General features: G+C 42.6%; 1 protein-coding gene across 3 annotated transcripts in view; it reads left to right on the top strand.

The window, feature by feature from the left end:
- CYTH3 (cytohesin 3) overlaps positions 1 to 19,387 on the top strand; it is a 143,950-nt gene that overhangs the window by 109,579 nt on the left and 14,984 nt on the right. For all 3 annotated transcript variants that reach the window (XM_057487384.1, XM_036897121.2, XM_057487383.1), the window contains exons 2-4: positions 10,102 to 10,184; positions 11,803 to 11,867; positions 12,356 to 12,422. In XM_057487384.1, the coding sequence (XP_057343367.1) occupies positions 10,102 to 10,184; positions 11,803 to 11,867; positions 12,356 to 12,422 (215 nt within the window). The remainder of the gene's footprint in view (positions 1 to 10,101; positions 10,185 to 11,802; positions 11,868 to 12,355; positions 12,423 to 19,387) is intronic.

Raw genomic sequence — 19,387 nt, 5'->3', positions numbered from 1 at the left:
GGCAAGATTATCATTTAAATTTTAAGGAGGGATTAAACAATTTCCAAATAAGCAAAAGCTGAGAGAATTTACCTCCCACAAACCATCTCTACAGTGTATTTTGGAGGGACTGCTATAGATGGAAGTGTTCCTAAGGTTAAATAGCTGTCACCAGAGGTAATAAAAAGGGATAGACAAAGAGTACAGAATATGATACCTAATATATGAAGAATGGAGGAGGAAGAAAAGGAGGGGAAAAAGAAAAAGAACCTTTAGGTTGTTTTTGTAGTAGCATACTAAGTGAGTTAAGTTAGACTCTTAGATAGTAAGAAAGTTACCTTGAACCTTTGGTAACCACGAATCTAAAGCCTTCAATGGCAATAAGTACATACCTATTGATGATCACCCTAAATGTAAATGGTCTGAATGTACCAATCAAAAGACGTAGAGTCACCAAATGGATTAAAAAACAAGACCCATCTATATATGCTGCATGCAAGAGACTCACTTTAAACCCAAAGACATACACAGACTAAAAGTGAAGGGATGGAAAAAGGTATCTAATGCGACCAATAGGGAGAAAAAAACAGGTGTTGCAGTACTTGTATCAGCCAAAATAGACTTTAAAACAGAGCAACAAGAGACAAAGATAGACATTACATTATGATAAAGGGGTCAATCCAAGAAGAGGATATAACCATTATAAATATCTATGGACCCAACACAGGAACAGCTACATATGTGAAACAAATACTAGCAGAATTAAAAGGGGAAACAATGTAATGCATGCATTCTAGGAGACTTCAACACTCCACTAACTCCAAAGGACAGATCAACCAGACATAAAATAAGTAAGGACACAGAGGCATTGAACAACACATTAGAACAGATGGACCTAACAGATATCTACAGAACTCTCCACCCAAAAGCAGCAGGATACACATTCTTCTCAAGTGCACATGGAACATTTTCAAAAATAGATCATATACTAGGCCACAAAAAGAGCCTCAGTAAATTTAAAAAGACTGAAATTCTACCAACCAGCTTCTCAGACCACAGGCTATAAAACTAGAAATAAATTACACAAAGAAAATGAAAAAGGCTACAAACATATGGAGACTTAACAACATGCTCCTAAATAACCAATGGATCAATGACCAAATAAAAACAGATAAACCAATATGGGGAGACAAATGATAACAATACTTCAACATCACAAAATCTGTGGGACGCAGCGAAGGTGGTGCTAAGAGGAAAGTTTATTGTAATACAGGCCTACCTCAGGAAAGAAGAACAATCCCATATGAACAGTCTAAACTCACAATTAACGATACTAGAAAAAGAAGAACAAATGAGGCCCAAAGTCAGTAGAAGGAGGGACATGATAAAGATTAGAGCAGAAAAAAATAAAATCGAGAAGAATAAAACAATAGAAAGAATCAATGAAAACAGGAGCTGCTTCTTCGAGAAAATAAACAGAATAGATAAACCCCTACCCAGACTTATCAAGAAAAAAAGAGTCTGCACACATAAACAGAATCAGAAATGAGGAAGGAAAAATCACACCAGCACCACAGAAATACAAAGAATTATGAGAGAATACTATGAAAAATTACATGCTAACTGGATATCCTAGAAGAAATGGACAACTTTCTAGAAAAATACAACCTTCCAAGGCTGACCCAGAAAGAAACAGAAAATCTGAACAGACCAATTACTACCAATGAAATTTAACTGGTAATTAAAAAACTACCTAATAACAAATTCCTGGACCAGATGGCTTCACTGCTGAATTATATCAAACATTTAGTGAAGATCTAATACCCATCCTTCTTAAAGTTTTCTGAGAAGTAGAAGAGGAGGGAATACTTCCAAACTCATTCTATGAGGCCAGCATCACCCTAATACCAAAACCAGGCAAAGATACCACAAAAAAAGAAAAATTACAGACCAATATCCCTGATGAACACAGATGCAAAAATACTCAGCAAAATATTAGCAAACTGAATTCAAAAATACATCAAAAAGATCATCCATCATGATCAATCAAGTAGGATTTATTCCAGGGATGCAAGGATGGTACATTTGAAAATCCATCACCATCATCCACTGCATCAACAAAAAGGACAAAAACCACATGATCATCTCCATAGATGCTAAAAAAGCATTTGACAAAATTTAACAACATCCATTCATGATAAAAACTCTCAAAAAAATGGGTACAGAGGTCAAGTACCTCAACATAATAAAGGCCATATATGACAAACCCACAGCTAACATCATACTTAACAGCGAGAGGCTGAAAGCTTTTCCTTTAAGATCGGGAACAAGACAAGGATGCCCACTCTCCCCACTTTTATTCAACATAGTTCTGGAGGTCCTAGCCACGGCAATCAGACAACACAAAAAAATACAAGGCATCCAGATTGGCATGGGAGAAGTTAAACTGTCACTGTTTGCAGATGACATGATATTGTATGTAAAAAAACCCTAAAGAATCCACTCCAAAACTGCTATATCTAATATCTGAGTTCAGCAAAGTTGCAGGATACAAAATTAATACACAGAAATCTGTTGCATTCCTATACACTAATGATGAACTAGCAGAAAGAGAAATCAGGAAAACAATTCCATTCACAATTGCATCAAAAAGAATAAAATACCTAGGATAAACCTAACCAAGGAAGTGAAAGACCTATACTCTGAAAAATACAAGACACTCATGAGAGAAATTAAAGAAGATATCAATAAATGGAAACATCCTGTGCTCATGGATAGGAAGAATTAATATTGTCAAAATGGTCATCCTGCCTAAAGCAATCTACAGATTCAATGGGATCTATATCAGAATACCAACAGCATTCTTCAATGAACTAGAGCAAATAGCTTATAATTCATATGGAAACACCAAAGACCCCAAATAGCCAAAGCAATCCTTAGAAGGAAGAATAAAGCTGGGGGGATTACGCTCCCTGACTTCAAGTTCTACTACAAAGCCACAGTAATAAAGAAAATTTGGTACTGACACAAGACCATAGACCAATGGAAGAGACTGGAGAGCCCAGATATAAACCCAAGCATATATGGTCAATTAATATATGATAAAGGAGCCATAGATATACAATGGGGAAATGAAAGCCTTTCCAACAGTTAGTATTGGCAAAACTGGACAGCTACATGCAAGAGAATGAAACTGGATTATTGTCTAACCCCATACACAAAAGTAAACTCAAAATTGGTCAAAGACCTGAATGTAAGTCCTGAAACCATAAAACTCTTAGAAGAAAACATAGGCAAATATCTCTTGAATATAAACATGAGCAACTTTTTCCTGAACACATGTCCTCGGGCAAGGGAAACAAAAGCAAAAATGAACAAATGGGACTACATCAAGCTACAAACTTCTGTACAGCAAAGGACACCATCAGCAGAACAAAAAGACTTCCTGCAGTATGGGAGAATATATTTGCAAATTATACATATGACAAGGGGTTAACATCCAAGTATATAAAGAACTCACATGCCTCAACACCCAAAAAGCAAATAACCCTATTAAAAAATGGGCAGAGGATATGAACAGACAATTCTCCAAAGAAGAAATTCAGATGGCCAACAGACACATGAAAAGATGCTCCACAATGCTAATTATCAGGAAAATGCAAATAAAAACCACAATGAGATACCACCTCACACCAGTTAGGATGGCCAACATAGAAAAGACTAGGAACAACAAATGCTGGCGAGGATGAAGAGAAAGGGAAACCCTCCTACACTGCTGGTGGGAATGTGAACTAGTTCAGCCATTGTGGAATGCAATATGGAGGTTCCTCAAACACTAAAAATAGAAATACCCTTTGACCCAGGAATTCCACTCCTAGGAATTTACCCCAGGAGTGCAGGATCTCAGTTTCAGAAAGACATATGCACCCCTATGTTTATTGCAGCACTATTTAAAATAGCCAAGAAATGGTAGCAACCTAAGTGTCCATCAGTAGATGAATGGATAAAGAAGATGTGGTACATATACACAATGGAATATTATTCAGCCATAAGAAGAAAACAAATCCTACCATTTGCAACAACATGGATGGAGCTAGAGGGTATTATGCCCAGTGAAATAAGTCAGGCGGAGAAAGACAAGTATCAAATGATTTCACTCATCTGTGGAGCATGAGAACAAAACAAAAACTGAAGGAACAAAACAGCAGTGAACTCACAGAATGCAAGAATGGACTAAGAGTTGCTGAAGGGAAAAAGACTGGGGGTGGGTGAGTGGGAAGGGTGCCAGAAGGGGTATAAGGGGCATTATGATTAGTACACATAATGTAGGGAGGGGGGCATGGGGAATATGCACTATAGCACAGAGAAGACAAGTAGTGACTCTATCGCATCTTACTATGCTGATGGACAGACAGTGAGTGTAATGGGTATGTGGTGGGGATTTAATAATGGGGGGAATCTAGTAACCACAATGTTGCTCATGTACTAGTATATTAATGATACCAAACCCCCCCAACACACACACACAAATTAACTATTAGATTTCTTAGGAGAAAAAAAAATCAGCTGTGAGGCTTTGCCTCATTTTACCTATCATTGTCAAAGTGACAAAGTGTAGGTGATGTCAGTGAGTCCAAATCCTATATTACCTTCATTGGGAGGAGGCTGGTGTGTTGCTCTGGAAAAGGCCTTGCTAATGAAGGAACCCTTCTCTGAACATTGCTTATCTACCCATTTTTCAGTATGTGTGAAGCGCCCTGTGTGTCAGCAGGTGCTGTGACGGCAGTTATTTTAGATGCAGAGATAATGATAGAAGTTCCCTGAATAACTGGTGGAACAGCCAAGTGTTGGAATTCACCATGCATTCTGAGCATCAAGAGACAGGAGAGGACAGTGAGATACTTGATTGGCAGAAGCTGTACAGCAAACGGTCTAGCAGGTGTCATGGACTTCTATACCTTTTACTGATTTATTAGTTTTAATGTGCTAAGGAGCTTCCATTTTTTCCTTTTAATACTTTAGCCAAATACTGCTGACCATGCAATATCTAAAACTTTTCTTTTTTACTTTTTATTTTGAAAAATTTCAAACCCTCAGAATAAAAAATAGACAGCGAATGATACCCATATATCCATCAAATAGGTTTAACTATTGTTATTTTGCTCAATTCTTTTCTTGCTGGAGTATTTCAAAGTAAAATATAGATAAATAATAACCACTAAATGCTACAGTGTGAATCTCTAATAAAGATATTTTTCTGTACAATATCTCTCATCTTACAAAATTTTTCTCTCTTTTAGACATGCAAATTCTGGTGGGAATTACTGGTGAAGTAGATAAAATGGTCAATACTTGATTTGTTTATTAACTCCTTAGGGCCTTAAAGGGATAGGAAAAGATAGGCATTACTGAAAGAGAAATCAAGGAAATCCACTAAAGATTTTTTATTAGAAACTTCGGGATCTAGAGTTAAATCATCCTGGTATGTATATGTACATACCTTCACTCTGTTAGCAGCAGTCCTTCTCATCGTCAGGGTAGGAGGGGAGAGATTGTAGTGGGCTTTCTTACACAAAGGGGTCTGTTGGTTGGGTCAAAACTCTACCCTTTCATGTTCTGTGTTTTTATACATCTGCGCTGGAGAACTCAGCAAAAGAAGATGAAAATCCGAAATCTCTATGGCTTATTCAGATAGGGGATATGGCCAACTTTTTCCCTTCTTTTCCTTTGTGGATTTTAGCTACTAAGTAGCAGTGATTTAGTTCTGAGTTGACTTTCATAGAAAAGCATCTTTCTCTGCTTTATCTAAATTCCCAAAGTTGCCATAACTAGTTTGTAGAAGTACTTGTGAAACTCAGGAATGGGGAGTTCTGCTTAACTTTTTAAAAACAATTTTTATTAAAGAGTTAAAAATTAGATTTGATTTAGATACAAAGAATAGAATTTTCTAGCCAAAGAACTTTAATGTAACTTTCGAAGTATCCTGTGCTTCCTTTCCTAAGAGGTAAATATTATTCTGAGTTCCTAAGAGGCAAATATTGTTCTGAGTCTTATTATTCCAATTATTTCCTTTATTGTTTAACTATGTATAATTTGTACACCTAAACAATATATTATTTAATTTTATGTTTTTGAGACTTACAGAAAGTATTCATTTCCTATTATTTTCCTGAGATCATCCATTTGTTTGTACTTAATTAACATTTACTTCTCTTTGGGATTCTGTTACGTGAATATACAACATACTTACCCATCCTACTCTGTAGGGACATTTAGCTTATTTCCCTTTTTTTCCTTATTTTTCTTTTACAAAATGTGCTTCTTTGGCCTTATTGGACATATCTTCTGTTGCAGGCTCCAGAAGTTGTGAATCTAGGAGTAAAATTGCTGGGTCACAGCTTATGCACATCTGTGATATTAACAGACAATCCAAATTGTGTTCAAAACGGCCATGCTAGTTTATACTCTGATTTCTTCCTTTTCTTTTTTTTTTTGTTCCAGTTTTTATGTTAATAAATTATGTATGTACTAGATAATCATCCAGTTCTGCAAGGCATGTGGGGGGGGACACCATTCCCCTGCCTTCCTGCAACATGCCTTGTTCCCCAAGGTGTGATCACGTTGACCTCTTTTAGCTTTTTTGTCTCTTTTAGTATCTGGTTTGCATATGAGAGGCTTACCTCTAGTCTGAGAGTAAAGGACTCAAAATGGTATTGGAGGCTCTGAGAACGTCAGGAGGCCTTGTTGGCTGAACTTCTCTGTGGGGTGACCTGGATGTGCTGGGTGTTGGGCGGACCCCCTTTACCCCCCAAATCAGGATCTTTACATCTAAAGCTGGTCAGATTCTGCGGAGAAGACCTTCCTACCTCTTGTCCAGGTTTGGGCAGGTGGGGAAGGGCTGGTTGCCAGAGTGTGGGAGCTTTGTAGGGGAGAAGACTGGGGAGAGGGGGGAGCAGCACCTAACTGCATTCTAGTCTGGGACCCACCCCCTGCCCCACTTCCCCTCATGAGCTAGGAGACCCCTGTCCCCCTGCTTTACTCTCTGTAGCAGTGAACAGTCGTCTTTGGAGCTGGAGGAGATAAAGGGGTCTGGCTTTCACAAGCCTCCAGCAAGTCTTCTCCTGCTCAGTGGCCTCCTGACGAATCCCATACAGCTGCCTCACCCTGCCGATCTGCCATTGGCTGAAGGTTCTTCTTCAGTCCATTAGGTGGTTCTTGCTGGTCCAGTCGGCCTTCCTGCTTCTACAGTGTGGTGGTGGTCTCTTCTTCCATTCTCTTCTGCCTTACGGGTCTTTGAGTTTTAAGAAACACTGTTGCTTTACTATAGTCTTAGCCAGGTCATTTCCTGAGGGTCAGCATCTTTCATATGCCCATTCACACTCCTTTTCCAGTATTGGGCTGCCTGCTCAAGTCTTATGCCTGTTTTTTAAGCAGTGTTCTTATTTTTTCCTTATTGTTTGTAGGAGTTACATATTGGATACTAGTCCTTGTTTCTGGCTTAGCTCTTAATTTATGGTGTAGAACTTTTGGTAAAAAAGGCTCTTGGTTTTGGGACTCTCTTGTCCCCTCCTGGCATGAGCCGGGAGCTCTGTCCTTTCACTGTATCTCTAAGTAAAAGCCTGTACCTTGCTCTCCTACCTAGACTGTTTGTGAAGCTCATTCTTTGGCTCCGCAAACAAGAACCCCGGCATCATCTTTGGGGGCTCGTCTGGGATAACTTCGGAGATGGGAGCATCCTCTTTAAGGTTAAAGCCAGACACGCCTCTGGCATGCATTCTGAGGAACTGGGAGCGATTTTGATCCCCAGACCCTGAAAAAGAAGAAATGTCTTATCTTCTGCACACAAGCCTGGCCTCAATACAAACTCTCTAATGGAAGAGGCTTGGTCCCTGAGAGAAAAATATCCGAATTTCCTTTTGTCAACTGTCTCACAGTAAGCTCTCATCAGATCATTAACCATTGTTATTTAAGCCACAAAACTGCGAATAGTAATAGAAATGGAACCTGGAATAGAAGTGCCCATCTTCTGAGGCCCTCTCAGCCGTCCACTGATGGAGACCTAGCTGCACCCCTTACTGTGCACCCTCTCAGCATGAAGCAGCCAGAGCGGTAATCGCCCCCTTTCCCTAGCAGCAGCTAGGGTCTCTATCTGTAGAGGGGGGAATGAGACAGGGACTGTGGATGTAGTCAGAGTAGGGTGAGAGCCTCTGGAGGGGGCAGGGCAGGATATTTTCAGTCAGAGCAATGTAACTACATGCAAGGAAACCCCCTGCTAAAACTCTATGTTAAACATTGAGCTCTAGAATCATTCTTCAGTGAAATCAGTTAATGTTCTCCCGATAAAGAAGAGTAGCATATGTTTTATTATGCTAACCATTTATAATCATGTGTAAGGTTTACTTTAGCATGCTAAAAGGCCCAGGCCTATGTGCTGTCTTTCCTCCTTCAGATCTGATGAAGTGATTTTGCAAACTGGACAACTAATTTAGCAAATAAGCCCAGGCATAAACAACACAGTAAAAGGCAGGAAGGATCCCACCTTAAAGATAAGATTGCATTTTAATACCCAAGAAGTTAAGACGTTAGAAATTCTTAACTTACTCTTTAGCAAACAATACCTCAGCCCACCTTGAGGGCTGAGCAGGTGGCCTTGTTTCATATGCTCCCAGACCAAGATGCTGGTATCTCAGAAGTTGCTTGTGTTAAGTTAATTCTAAATATTCAGGGACCACTTAACAAGTCTACACCCCTAAGTTTTTTCATGTTCTCGAAAAATCGTCAGCTGCCTATAAAACCCCTTAGACAACGCACCACTGCAGACTCTCCTGTCCCCTCCTGGCCTGAGCTGGGAGCTCTGTCTTTTCACTGTATCTCTAAATAAAAGCCTGTACCTTGCTCTCCTAAAAAAAAAGGTTCTTGGTTTTAATGTTGAAGCTCTTAATATTTTCCTTTGTGATTTACATTTCTTTCCTGTCTTGTTTAAGAATCCTACTCTGAATTATAAACACATTGTCCTCTGTTTTCTCCTAAAAATTAAGTAATGTGAATTAAGTTCACATTAAAGCCTTTATTTTACCGGAATTGATTGAAAATATGTATGTCAATAAATAGGGATTCGATTTCATTTTTCACTTAAAGATCGCTGACATAGCAAACATCTTTTGCAGAGCCCAGTCTGTCGCTGGGCTGCAGTCAGCTCTGGTAAACAAGACAAGTATGCAGTGGTCTGTGGGCATTTCTCTGGCTGCTGTTTTCTGGCCCATCGGTCAGCTTGTCTACCCCTGCGCCATTATCACACTATCTTAATTTATTTGTAGAAGCTCTTGCATCTTCTCTTGCTATTTACTCAAATTCTTAATTTTTTTGTTTCTTTAAACAGACTAATTAAACACAATAGGAGACTATTAAAATAAAAGGCTATTTCTTGAAAAGCTCAATGAAATAAATTAATTCTAGCACAGTTAACCAAAGAAAAGAGAGGGAATATAGACAGTAGGAATAGAAAATATTGTAGAGGTTAATCATTAATATTATAAATAACTCTGTCAGTTCTTAAAAATCAGCAATTATCCATGTGCCAGCCATCCTTCACCCACTGCATTGAAACTCCTGAGACCCAGGTGGAGTGTATTTCCTTCCATCCAGCCTTCTCAGAAGGAACCACTCTGGAGAATTTGGTGTTTATCATTCCTATGCATTTATTCATGCTCTGCTGTACTATATGCACATCCAAAACATTTACAGATTGATGCTCTTGATTCTCCAGCCCTCTAGGAAAGGTATCATATCCAGTGTAGGTCTTCACCCTGTGTTTATCATCTCTGATGTATTTGTGAGGTTCATCTGTGTTGATAGACGGAGGTCAGCCACGTTTTTATTGTTGCATGGGATTCTGTTTCATTAATACACCACAGTTCATTTCTCACTGGTGGATGATCAGGTCCTGTTACGGTGCTGCTGTGAGTATCTCATCATGGCCTGTACACTACCATTCCTGTGGGTTAAGTACCTACGGCAGAACTCCTGGCTTGTCACATGCCTGCCTTCAGCCTTACTAGATACTTACTGCCAGGTTGTTCTCCAGAATAGCTGTTTGCTTAATTTGATTTTTTTTTCTTTCAGTGCCTGAAGACCTCTCATTAGAAGAGAGAGAGGAACTTTTAGACATTCGTCGAAGAAAAAAGGAACTTATTGATGACATCGAGGTAAAAGAACAGTTTTTGCTTTTAGGTAATATGGTAAATCAAGAAGCTTCATGAAAATGTAAAAAGTGGATATCTCGGATGTGTAATCCTAACACATGAAGAGACGGAGAGGAAGAGTCATCCGAGTTGGTGAAGCAGAGATTGTGCTCACTGGGCAGTGCAGACCCTTGGGTGGAAACTGCGACCACACGGAACTGCAGGCAGCAGTAAGCCGCACGTGACACCAGGGTCACAAAGAACATTGTAAACAGTAGCAGCAGTAACAGTTATCGCTCTCTAAAATCATGCAAGACCCTGTTTCATTTACCAGTATCCCTACCTAGCACCTGGAACAATGCCTGTCACATTTTTGGTACTCAGATGCCTTCTGAATGAATGAGTAAACACGTATCAAGTTCTAGATGCACACCAAGGGCCTACTAGTTGGTGGGAGCAGAATGACAGGTAAAACACAGGCAAATAAATATTGTGCTTTCCACACTTGTATCCTCAGAGGACAGGGTGGAGGGGGTCCCACAGGAGAAGCAGAGTAAAGCCACAGCCTCAGATTCACAGCATCTGTGATTGTCACAAAAGTTATTGAGATGGCCAAGCACTAGCTGTTGCCGTCCCGGCCTGCCTTCGCAAAGTCAGCCAGATGTGTGGCTCTTGTTGAGAAGCTCTCTAATTTTCATCATACCAAAACTAATGCAGCCTCGCAGGCTACTTGCTAAGACCAAGCTGTCCAGAAAGTAACTCCTTTCTGGGAGCTTGCATTTTTAAGTCTGAAGTTCCTAGGCACACAAAGTAGGGTTCCAAATAAAAATTGCTTTGTATTTGAAAGATAATTTGTGGGACTCTTTCTTCCAAGGTTACCCTTCATTCTTGAAGAAATCCCATATCCCAGAATAGGTGCTTTGGTGGAAGAATAAGAATATGTTTTAAGATTAACAATTCTGTTTGGACATTGGTAATATCAGTGCCTACAAAGTCTTGTGTGGCTCTGATGGCCTCCTGTTAAGTTGAGCGTGCTGAGGAGTTAGGAGCGTGCTACAGATCTTGGCAGGTATGTGGTGGAGCCAAGTGGAGGTACGGGGAGCCTGGCATGCCTGAGTACCGCAGGCGAGGTCTTGGTCGCCTCTGGGACTCTGTCCCTGGCTCCTGGTCTCCCACGGATTGATAGGTATCACCTGAGACTGGTGGGTAGAGGCCTGGTGCTGGTCTGAGCCCTTGAAGCTTCACCTTCTCCCCAGGGACTCAGGTATTGATGGTAGAGGAGGCAGGCAGGCGCACGGGTGATCCTTCATAGCTGCAGGACGTGAACCAAAGACCCATTGTTTTCATTTTGCTCTTTTTATCTTCTCACACCTGTAATATTGTCCTCAGTGTTCCTTCTTGACTGTACACACAAATGATGTATGATCTGAGCATGTTCTGAGGAGAGGGGGACAGATAATAACTGCCTTCTCCTGAGCTGGGCTGGCTCTGATGAGGAAATACTCTGTACCGATAGAAAATTCTGGTTTTTCCACACCTGGTGGACAGGTGGCACCTTGGGGAAGCTTGCCCCCAGAAGGCTCTGAGTCTAGGAGGAAGAGGTAAGACTTGGACCCCCCATCTGTTTCTTCTATTTATACAGAGACTGAAGTATGAAATTGCTGAAGTGATGACAGAGATTGACAATCTGACTTCAGTGGAGGAGAGGTAATGGCTTAGGGCTACTCCCCCAAGTAGTCTATCCATCAGCTGAACTTACAAAAACAGGTGGCCTCAGCACAGTGGGGTGGTCTTGGGAGGGCAGCCTTGTTGGAGTTGTTTCCTCTGCCCTCGACCCCTCTCCCTGCTCTTCTCAGAGGAGGTTGGGGAGCTTCTCTGAGAGCTGATTTTCTTGTGCTGTCTACTCTAAGTTCATCCTCTATCCTTTAAGTTCAGAAGAAGCATAGTACTTAAGTTAACCAATTCAGAAGGAAGTATGCTTTTCTTAAATCACTGTTTCTCATCATGAGCTTTTCTGTAGAAGTTACCAGATGTCAGGGCAAGCCTTGCAGCCACCTGAAAGCTGCTTCCCCCTTGAAGGGTGTGTGTGCCTGCATCACTGCGCCAAGACGGGGCCCCGCTCTGCATGGGACAGTGCATGCCCTGTGCTTTGTGCAAGCTTCTAGTGATGGTTTCTTAATATTTCCAATGCACAGCAAAACTACTCAGAGGAACAAGCAGATAGCTATGGGAAGGAAAAAATTCAACATGGATCCCAAAAAGGTAAGAGAACATTTTATCAGTTTTCTAACCTGCTAGAAATTGGTTGATCAGTCTATTTTAATGGCTGACTCCCTTTTGAACAAAGCTGGTCACACCATATAAAAATAACGAGTGTTGATGTTAAATTTTTATCAAAAATGGGGATTAGTAATAAGTGGGGTACAGGAAGCAGCCATTGAGCTGGTCCCTGGACAAAAGGCCTTTCTTTCCTTGTGAAGTTCTGCTTGTGGATGGTCTCACAGGAACTGCTGGGCACCGTCCAGGCCCCACCACCAGGGAGTCTCAGGCTTCATCAGGGGTAGGGGTGGAGGGGGGTGGGCAGGCAAGTGAGGTAGGGTAGCGTCTGGTGGCAGAGTCTGTGAAAGTTGTGTCCAGGTGGGCTAAATGGTTCAAGCAAGAGGACTTTATTTCTTTCATTCACCTTAAAAATAAAATGTCTCTATGAAAGACTGAGGAACTCTCCAGATTTAAGCCACTATTGGGTCTTTCCTCAAGTTGGATTTTCTTGGAAAACACCCCAAAATAATGAAACCTGCAACATGCTGCTGCCTGTCTTTGAGATTGAACTAAAAGACTTAGCAGAGCCTATAAATTCTTTTTTGAAACATGTGGCCCAGGTGTAGCATCATTTTGGTTTTGAGAACAAGTGGACTTAGGGCAGCCACAGAGGCTGGGAGTGGAAGGAGATGCCTCGGGCCTCTTCTCCGTTGGCTGCGCACTGTGGGGCTAGTTGACTTCATTCCTGATTAGTCTTTGATTAGTATTCGCTTTAGACATCTTCCTTGTTTTTTTGGCATTGTGCCTCTGTGCTAATTGGCTAATTATTTGTTCATTCAACAAATGTTTGTTGATTGCAGAATTATGCCATGCAAGGTTTAAGATCTGTAAACTTAAATTTATAGGTGCAAGTGAAGCTGCCAATGGTATTTAAAGAAATGCATACTGTTACTCCCTATTCATGGTTTGCAAATCTAGGTATTCTTACAGTTCAGAACATCTGCAGCTGGAGGAGCATCTTTGTGTGAGTGGTGTAGAGTGCTGCTTCCTGATTCTTGGGTTAGGGGACATAAATCAACTCCAGAATGGAATGTAGTTGTCAATGGGAATCATTTTGTGAATTTGGTAATGATTTGATGTTTGGAGTTAGAAGCAATGTTTTGTTTTGTTTTTTTCTGTAGAAGCTAAACTTACAGAGTTGACTTTAACAGACTTAATAAGCATTGGCAGTAGCTCAGGAGAGACTTAACAAGTGGGTGTTTTAGAAAACTGACCTCACATTTTAAAGTGCAGAGCAGGATAGCACACCATTGAGTTCACGGGTAAATTCAAATCTTGCCCATGAAACACACTCCAATAAATTTACTGTTTTAGTGCTACTATTCTGCAGGAAGTCCTCTCTGTCAGATTCTTGCCTGTCTTATTTTATATATGTGTCAGATTTACAAAAATAAATAACATTTGTTGAGAACTTACAGTGTGTCAGGAACCATGTTAATGAAGCACTTTAATTAAAGTACTTAAGTCCCTTCAACCTTATGGAGTAGGTTCCACTTTAATTCCTGTTTCACAGTTGGGGAAAATGAGGCACAGAGCTGCCAAGACTCACCCAGTGTCCTGAGCAAAGAGCCCAACTCTGAGACTCAGGCCTGTAACCGTGCACTTAACTGAGCACCTGCAACTCAGGCTGGCTTACAGGCAGCCTGAGTCCAGCCTGGACCTCCCAGAGCACTGGTCAGCCCTGTGCCATCTGCTCACCATGTCTGAGGAGGTGGACATTTCATCCGCTTCGCCTGGACTTTATTTTGCATTCCTCTTCACCTAAAAGATTTTTAAAGTATTCTTTTCAATTTATTTGTCATTATGTTGCTCAGTAAAAGCAGATGGCACATTTAGTCTTCATGTGGCCTTTTGCTGGGAAAAATGATCAAAATTTCCATTTTGTGGTCTTCACTATAGTATTTGTATGACCTCGAGTCACATAATGAAATGCCACAGGTTGAGTTACTTAAACAACAGACATTAATTTTTTCAGTTTTGGAGGCCAGAAGTCTGAGATCAGGGTGCCGGCATGGTCTGGTTCTGGTGAAAGCCCTCTTGCTGGCCTGCAGATGGCCCCCTTCTCGTTGGGTGCCACATGGTGTGGGGAGAGAGCAAGAAGGGGCTCCCCTCTGACCCTGCTCACCTCCCAAAGCCCTGCTTTGTAATACATCACACTAGGGGTTAGAGCTTCAAGATGGGAAATTTGGGAGGTAACCATTCAGTCGGTATCAGCCCTGGATGAGCTCATGGCATTGGACACAGTTCAAAATTCTGTCTCCCCTGCACCTCCACTCCACCACCATGTGCCTGTTAAACCATGTGCCATTGTGAAATAGGCTATTATCATAGTAAAAAAAATTCCTTTGGGCTAGTAGGGAACCTTTAAGTCATAGAAGGGGAACATCTTGAACAAGGAATGCTGGTCTGTTCAGGTACCTTAGATACCCAGAAGCAGCCCTCAGATTTATACCTGAATACCAGGGAAGGCTGATTAGATCAGGGAAGCTGGGAGCACTGTGGCCTCTCCCTTTTATTCCAATTCCTAGAAATGCCTTTAAAAATATAAAAATCTGTAATAAGCAGTTCCTCAGTAGATCAGAAATTGGGGAATCCCTGAAAGACGAAAGACAGATACACGCTAGCCCAGAGCACAGTCAAGGAAAAAGCGCTACAGGAAGGGGGGCCAGAGTAGGGGTTGGCATGCTCAAGCAGCACGTGGGGCAGAGGACGGACCCCGAGAGTGTGCACCCTGTGCTGAGCTTGGGGGAATCCAGAGGGGCTGCTGAGTCCATGGGAGCAGGTGACGCCTTTGCCAAGGAGGAGGAGAAGCCACCACTCCTCCCCACTCACGCACACTGTAACCTGTCCCTCTGCCACCTCTGTGGAGGCCGCTGTGGTAAAAGCCAGGGACAAACAGCACACAGGGAGGCTACCAGAGCATCTTGAATGCAGAGGTGAACACCCAACCGGAGTCAGCAAATGTACGAGGAGACTGACTCCAAGAAAGAGACATGAAACCCTCTACAGAACTCAAACCGGCAAAAACAGCCCTCAAACAATGGTAGGAAACACTAGAAACGGGGCTTTTTTATGTATCATAAGTCTCACCAAAGAGAAGTGGTAGGAAGCTGCTCACCCATGATACAGAAACGGAGTTGTAAGATCTGTGGATATGAGCACAGGGGATGCAAAACTTCAGAGCTGGACTGCCCTACAGAGCATGGGGGGAAGAGTGACCACAGCCAGAAGGTGGTGGTGGGGTCGTTCTCTCCTCAGCTTCGCCAAGAGCTGCAGCGGGGCTTGGAGGGCAGGCCTCATGGCCCAGGCTCCAGCCAGTAGGGGTCCCGGGAGGAGAGAACAGAAAATGAAGTGGAGGAAACATTTCAGAGACACGCTGCAATATCTCAGAACTGGATTAAGGTAAAGTCCTCAGATTCAAGGGGCTCAGCAAATGCTAAGCAGGATACATTTTAAAAATACTTTTATGCATAGATATATTGAATAAAATATCAGAAACTTTGTGGATAAAGAGAAATTCACCAAGTCCCCAGGAAGGAAAGAACAGATTGTCTAAGGAAGAAACACGAATCGCAGTGAGCTTATTATTTATTGATAACCCCAGGTCAGACACGGGGGGGACTTCTCCCAGCTCTCAGGGAAGGCGAAGCAAAACCTGGAGTTCTGTGTTCTAAGACTGTCATCCATCTGTAAGAGAAGGCAAGTGAAGACATTCCAGGCATGCAGGGGCTCAAAGGTTAACCACTGAGACCTGCCGCGGGCTCTGGAAGGCTCGTGATTGGAGCAGTATACCTCTAAACGTGAAATGAATCCAAGAGCAAGATGAAAAAGGAAAGATGCGCAGAGAGCCGTCAAGACTTACAGTTGAGTCCAAATGAGAGATTGACTATTGGAGGAATATTTAAAAACTTAAAACCACAGATTATCTCGATTACATAAGAAGCCAAGGAAAGGAAGGAGAGGAGCAGGAGTCAGCTGAGGTTTTCTAGATGTTGATGGATGAGTGTGAGTTTAAATATTAGTTAGAATTTTAAGAGAAACCACTAAAAACAGGAAAAAGAGGATTTTTAAATTAGGAAAAATTGAATGCAGAGAACAATTCAACGAGAGGCTGAAAAAGTGTGAGAAGTAGCACAAAACGAGAGGAATGCTTCCTAACAAGTCAGTGGTCACCATAAATTTGGGTTAAGTTACCTTTTAAAGACATGCTTTTGTATTAGGTTGAGAAAACAATAAAATCCAGATATGTTCTAGTTCAGATACACACATCGAACAAATAGCAGGATCATTGAAAATAAATATTTATTCCAGGAACGTGGAAAAAGATACAAAAGGTAGTAGGTTGGATGGTGCCTCTCCCGTCTACTGTTTGATTTTCTAAATAACATCTTAAAATATTAATATTTTCTACTAATAGTGAAATATTTGCTTTCTCGTATTAGTATTTAGTGTATTTGTTTCCTAGGACTATCTTAACAGATTTGATGACTTAAAACACCAGAAGTTGTTCTCTCACCATTCAGGGGGCCTGTCTGGCCTGTGCTCCTTGGCTTGTGGGTGCACCACTCCCAGCTCTGCCTCGTGTTATGTGATGCCTCCTCTTGCATCCATGTGCCACTGGGTGTGGGGCAGGTCAGCCGCAGTGTCTGCCCTCCTTCTTGCTTCTCTTCTGTCTGCCTCCCCAAGGCATCCATCCCTTCCTCCACTGTCACTGCTCTCTGGGCCTCTGGCTTTGGCTCTGGTCTCTCCTCCCATCACTGGCCTGGACTCCTCCGGTGGCTCCATGTTTCCCACAGCCAGGACCTCAGTCTCTTGCAAAGAGAGCTGGCGCTTCCGTTTGGGGCCACCTCTGCCTTCCTCATGCAACCTTAGGCACAGAAGAGATAACCGTGTTCTGAGCACATTTGTTCATCTCAGATCCTTGTAGGTTGTTGCATAGCCTCTCTAAGAAGGCTTCTAGTATTTTAGGAGCCTTGAATTTCAGAGCAGGTCATGAGCATCCAGAACTCAGGAAAGCCTCATCCCCAAGCCCATTCAGTTCTGGGGGCATAGGCCGACTGAGTGCCCAGGAACTTGTGACCAGAGATTGCTGGGCTAATGCTTGTGCAGCTGGAGGGCTGCACCACGATCCTGCCAAGAGTGCACAGCAGAGTCATGCTGAAGAGGGGAAGGGAGGAGGCCCCGGGGGAGGTAGCTGCGAGCCTCAGCCTACAGGCCTGGTTTCAGAGATGCTGGGCTGCCACCCAACCTGTGTCACAGCCGTAGTGACCACAAAAGGGCAGGATTGAGACGTCACCCCAGATGCTAGCCAGCCATCTCCTGGGAGCCTCTGCTTCTGCCAGTCTCTGTGTCCCAGGGCCTTGGGCTCCTTCAGACACTCTCTCTCCAGCCTCTTTCCATTTGGGGGGCAGAAGAATCTGCTGTCTCCACCAACAGCCAGTCTGGGAGTCCTCAGGACAAGGGTGCCGGCGAGGCAGCCCAGGGGCAGCTTTGGCCTCTGACCTCTTTGCCAGGGATTTTAGGTCAGACTGTAAAAGCTCCACAGAGCCCCCCCACCCCAGCCCCTGCCATGACCTCAGGGGCACCCTACTCCCACCTCCCCCCAGGTGCCTGGCGTGCCCATCCTCAGGCAGATAAACAGCGCCAGCATGACCCTGTCTCACCACAGTTATTAATTTTTTGGTAAATTTTTTACTTTTTGAAGAATAATGTGCACAAATTTTAAATGTACATCTTGAAGGATTTTTACAAAATAGAATACTCGTGTAACTCCAGACAAGATAGAGTTGTAGAGCTTTATAGGCATTTTCTGGCTTCTCCCCCTAGTGACTGAATTCTACTTAATTACTATGGATTAGTGTTGCCTTTTTAAAGACTTTACATAAGTAGAATTAAAATATACTGTGTCCTTTTTAATCCCATATCATAGCTGTCAGATTCATCCATGTTGTTTATTCCATCTCATTGCTCTATGGTCTTCCGTTGAATATACCAGAAAGTATCTGTTCTCTTACTGGTTGACTCTTGAGCTGTTTTCCGGTTTTTGGAAATTCTAAATAAGGCTGCTATGGACATTCATGTATTTTTTAAAATAATAAGACTCTTTGGATGGATTGGGGGGTATGAGGGAGTACTGGTCTTAGGCACTGAGAGTTTTAGCTGGAAGATCATCTCTGAATTTGTAGAAATAGCCTCCTAGCAGGCAGATGGCAGAATTTCCTACCCCTTGATGTGCTCTGCCAACATGTACTTAGAAACCAGCTCAGTAGCTGTGGTCAGAGGTAAATTTCCGCTATTAATAGAACTTCTCAGGAGACAGAGCACGGCTAACTTGGGCCAGGGCAGCCCCTCTGCAGCCTTTCGTTCAGAGATTGTCACCTGAGCTTGGAGGACCTTCAAGCAGACTTAAGCTCCGTGGCACAGTGATCAGGTAACATGTTCAGCCACAGGTGGCAGGACACCCGATAAAGGCAGCTCACACCAGGGCTGTCTTCTCAGACAGCAGTTGGCTGTGGGGGCCGAGTGGCTCCCAGGTGGCAGGATGCATGCGCTGTGTTTGTCCCACCTGTCCCTCATGTGATGGCTGTTTGGGCTCCAGTCATCACATCTGTGTTCAAGGCAGAAAGGAGGAGGCAGGAGCAATGTCTGCTCATGGATCTCCTTTTATTGGGAAACCAGCAGCTTTCCCATGTCCTCTCTACAGACTTCTTGTCTCTGTCTGACCAGATCTGTGTCACGAGGTTATTTCTGGTTGCAATGAAGGCTGAGAAAGTGGTTAGTTAAGAATGGCAAGGGAAAGGGGGACTTGGGAACGGGTGTTAGGTTGGCCAACCGTGTGCGACATGTTCCTCTCAGACACAAAGCACATCGTTTTCCTGAGCTTGGGAAATTTGGTGGTGGTGTTCCTC

This window comes from Manis pentadactyla, chromosome 10 (assembly GCF_030020395.1).
Source record: "Manis pentadactyla isolate mManPen7 chromosome 10, mManPen7.hap1, whole genome shotgun sequence".
Lineage (NCBI taxonomy): Eukaryota > Metazoa > Chordata > Mammalia > Pholidota > Manidae > Manis > Manis pentadactyla.
The sequence above is the reverse complement of the archived record's forward strand: the minus strand, read 5'-3'. Positions and strand labels throughout refer to the sequence as shown.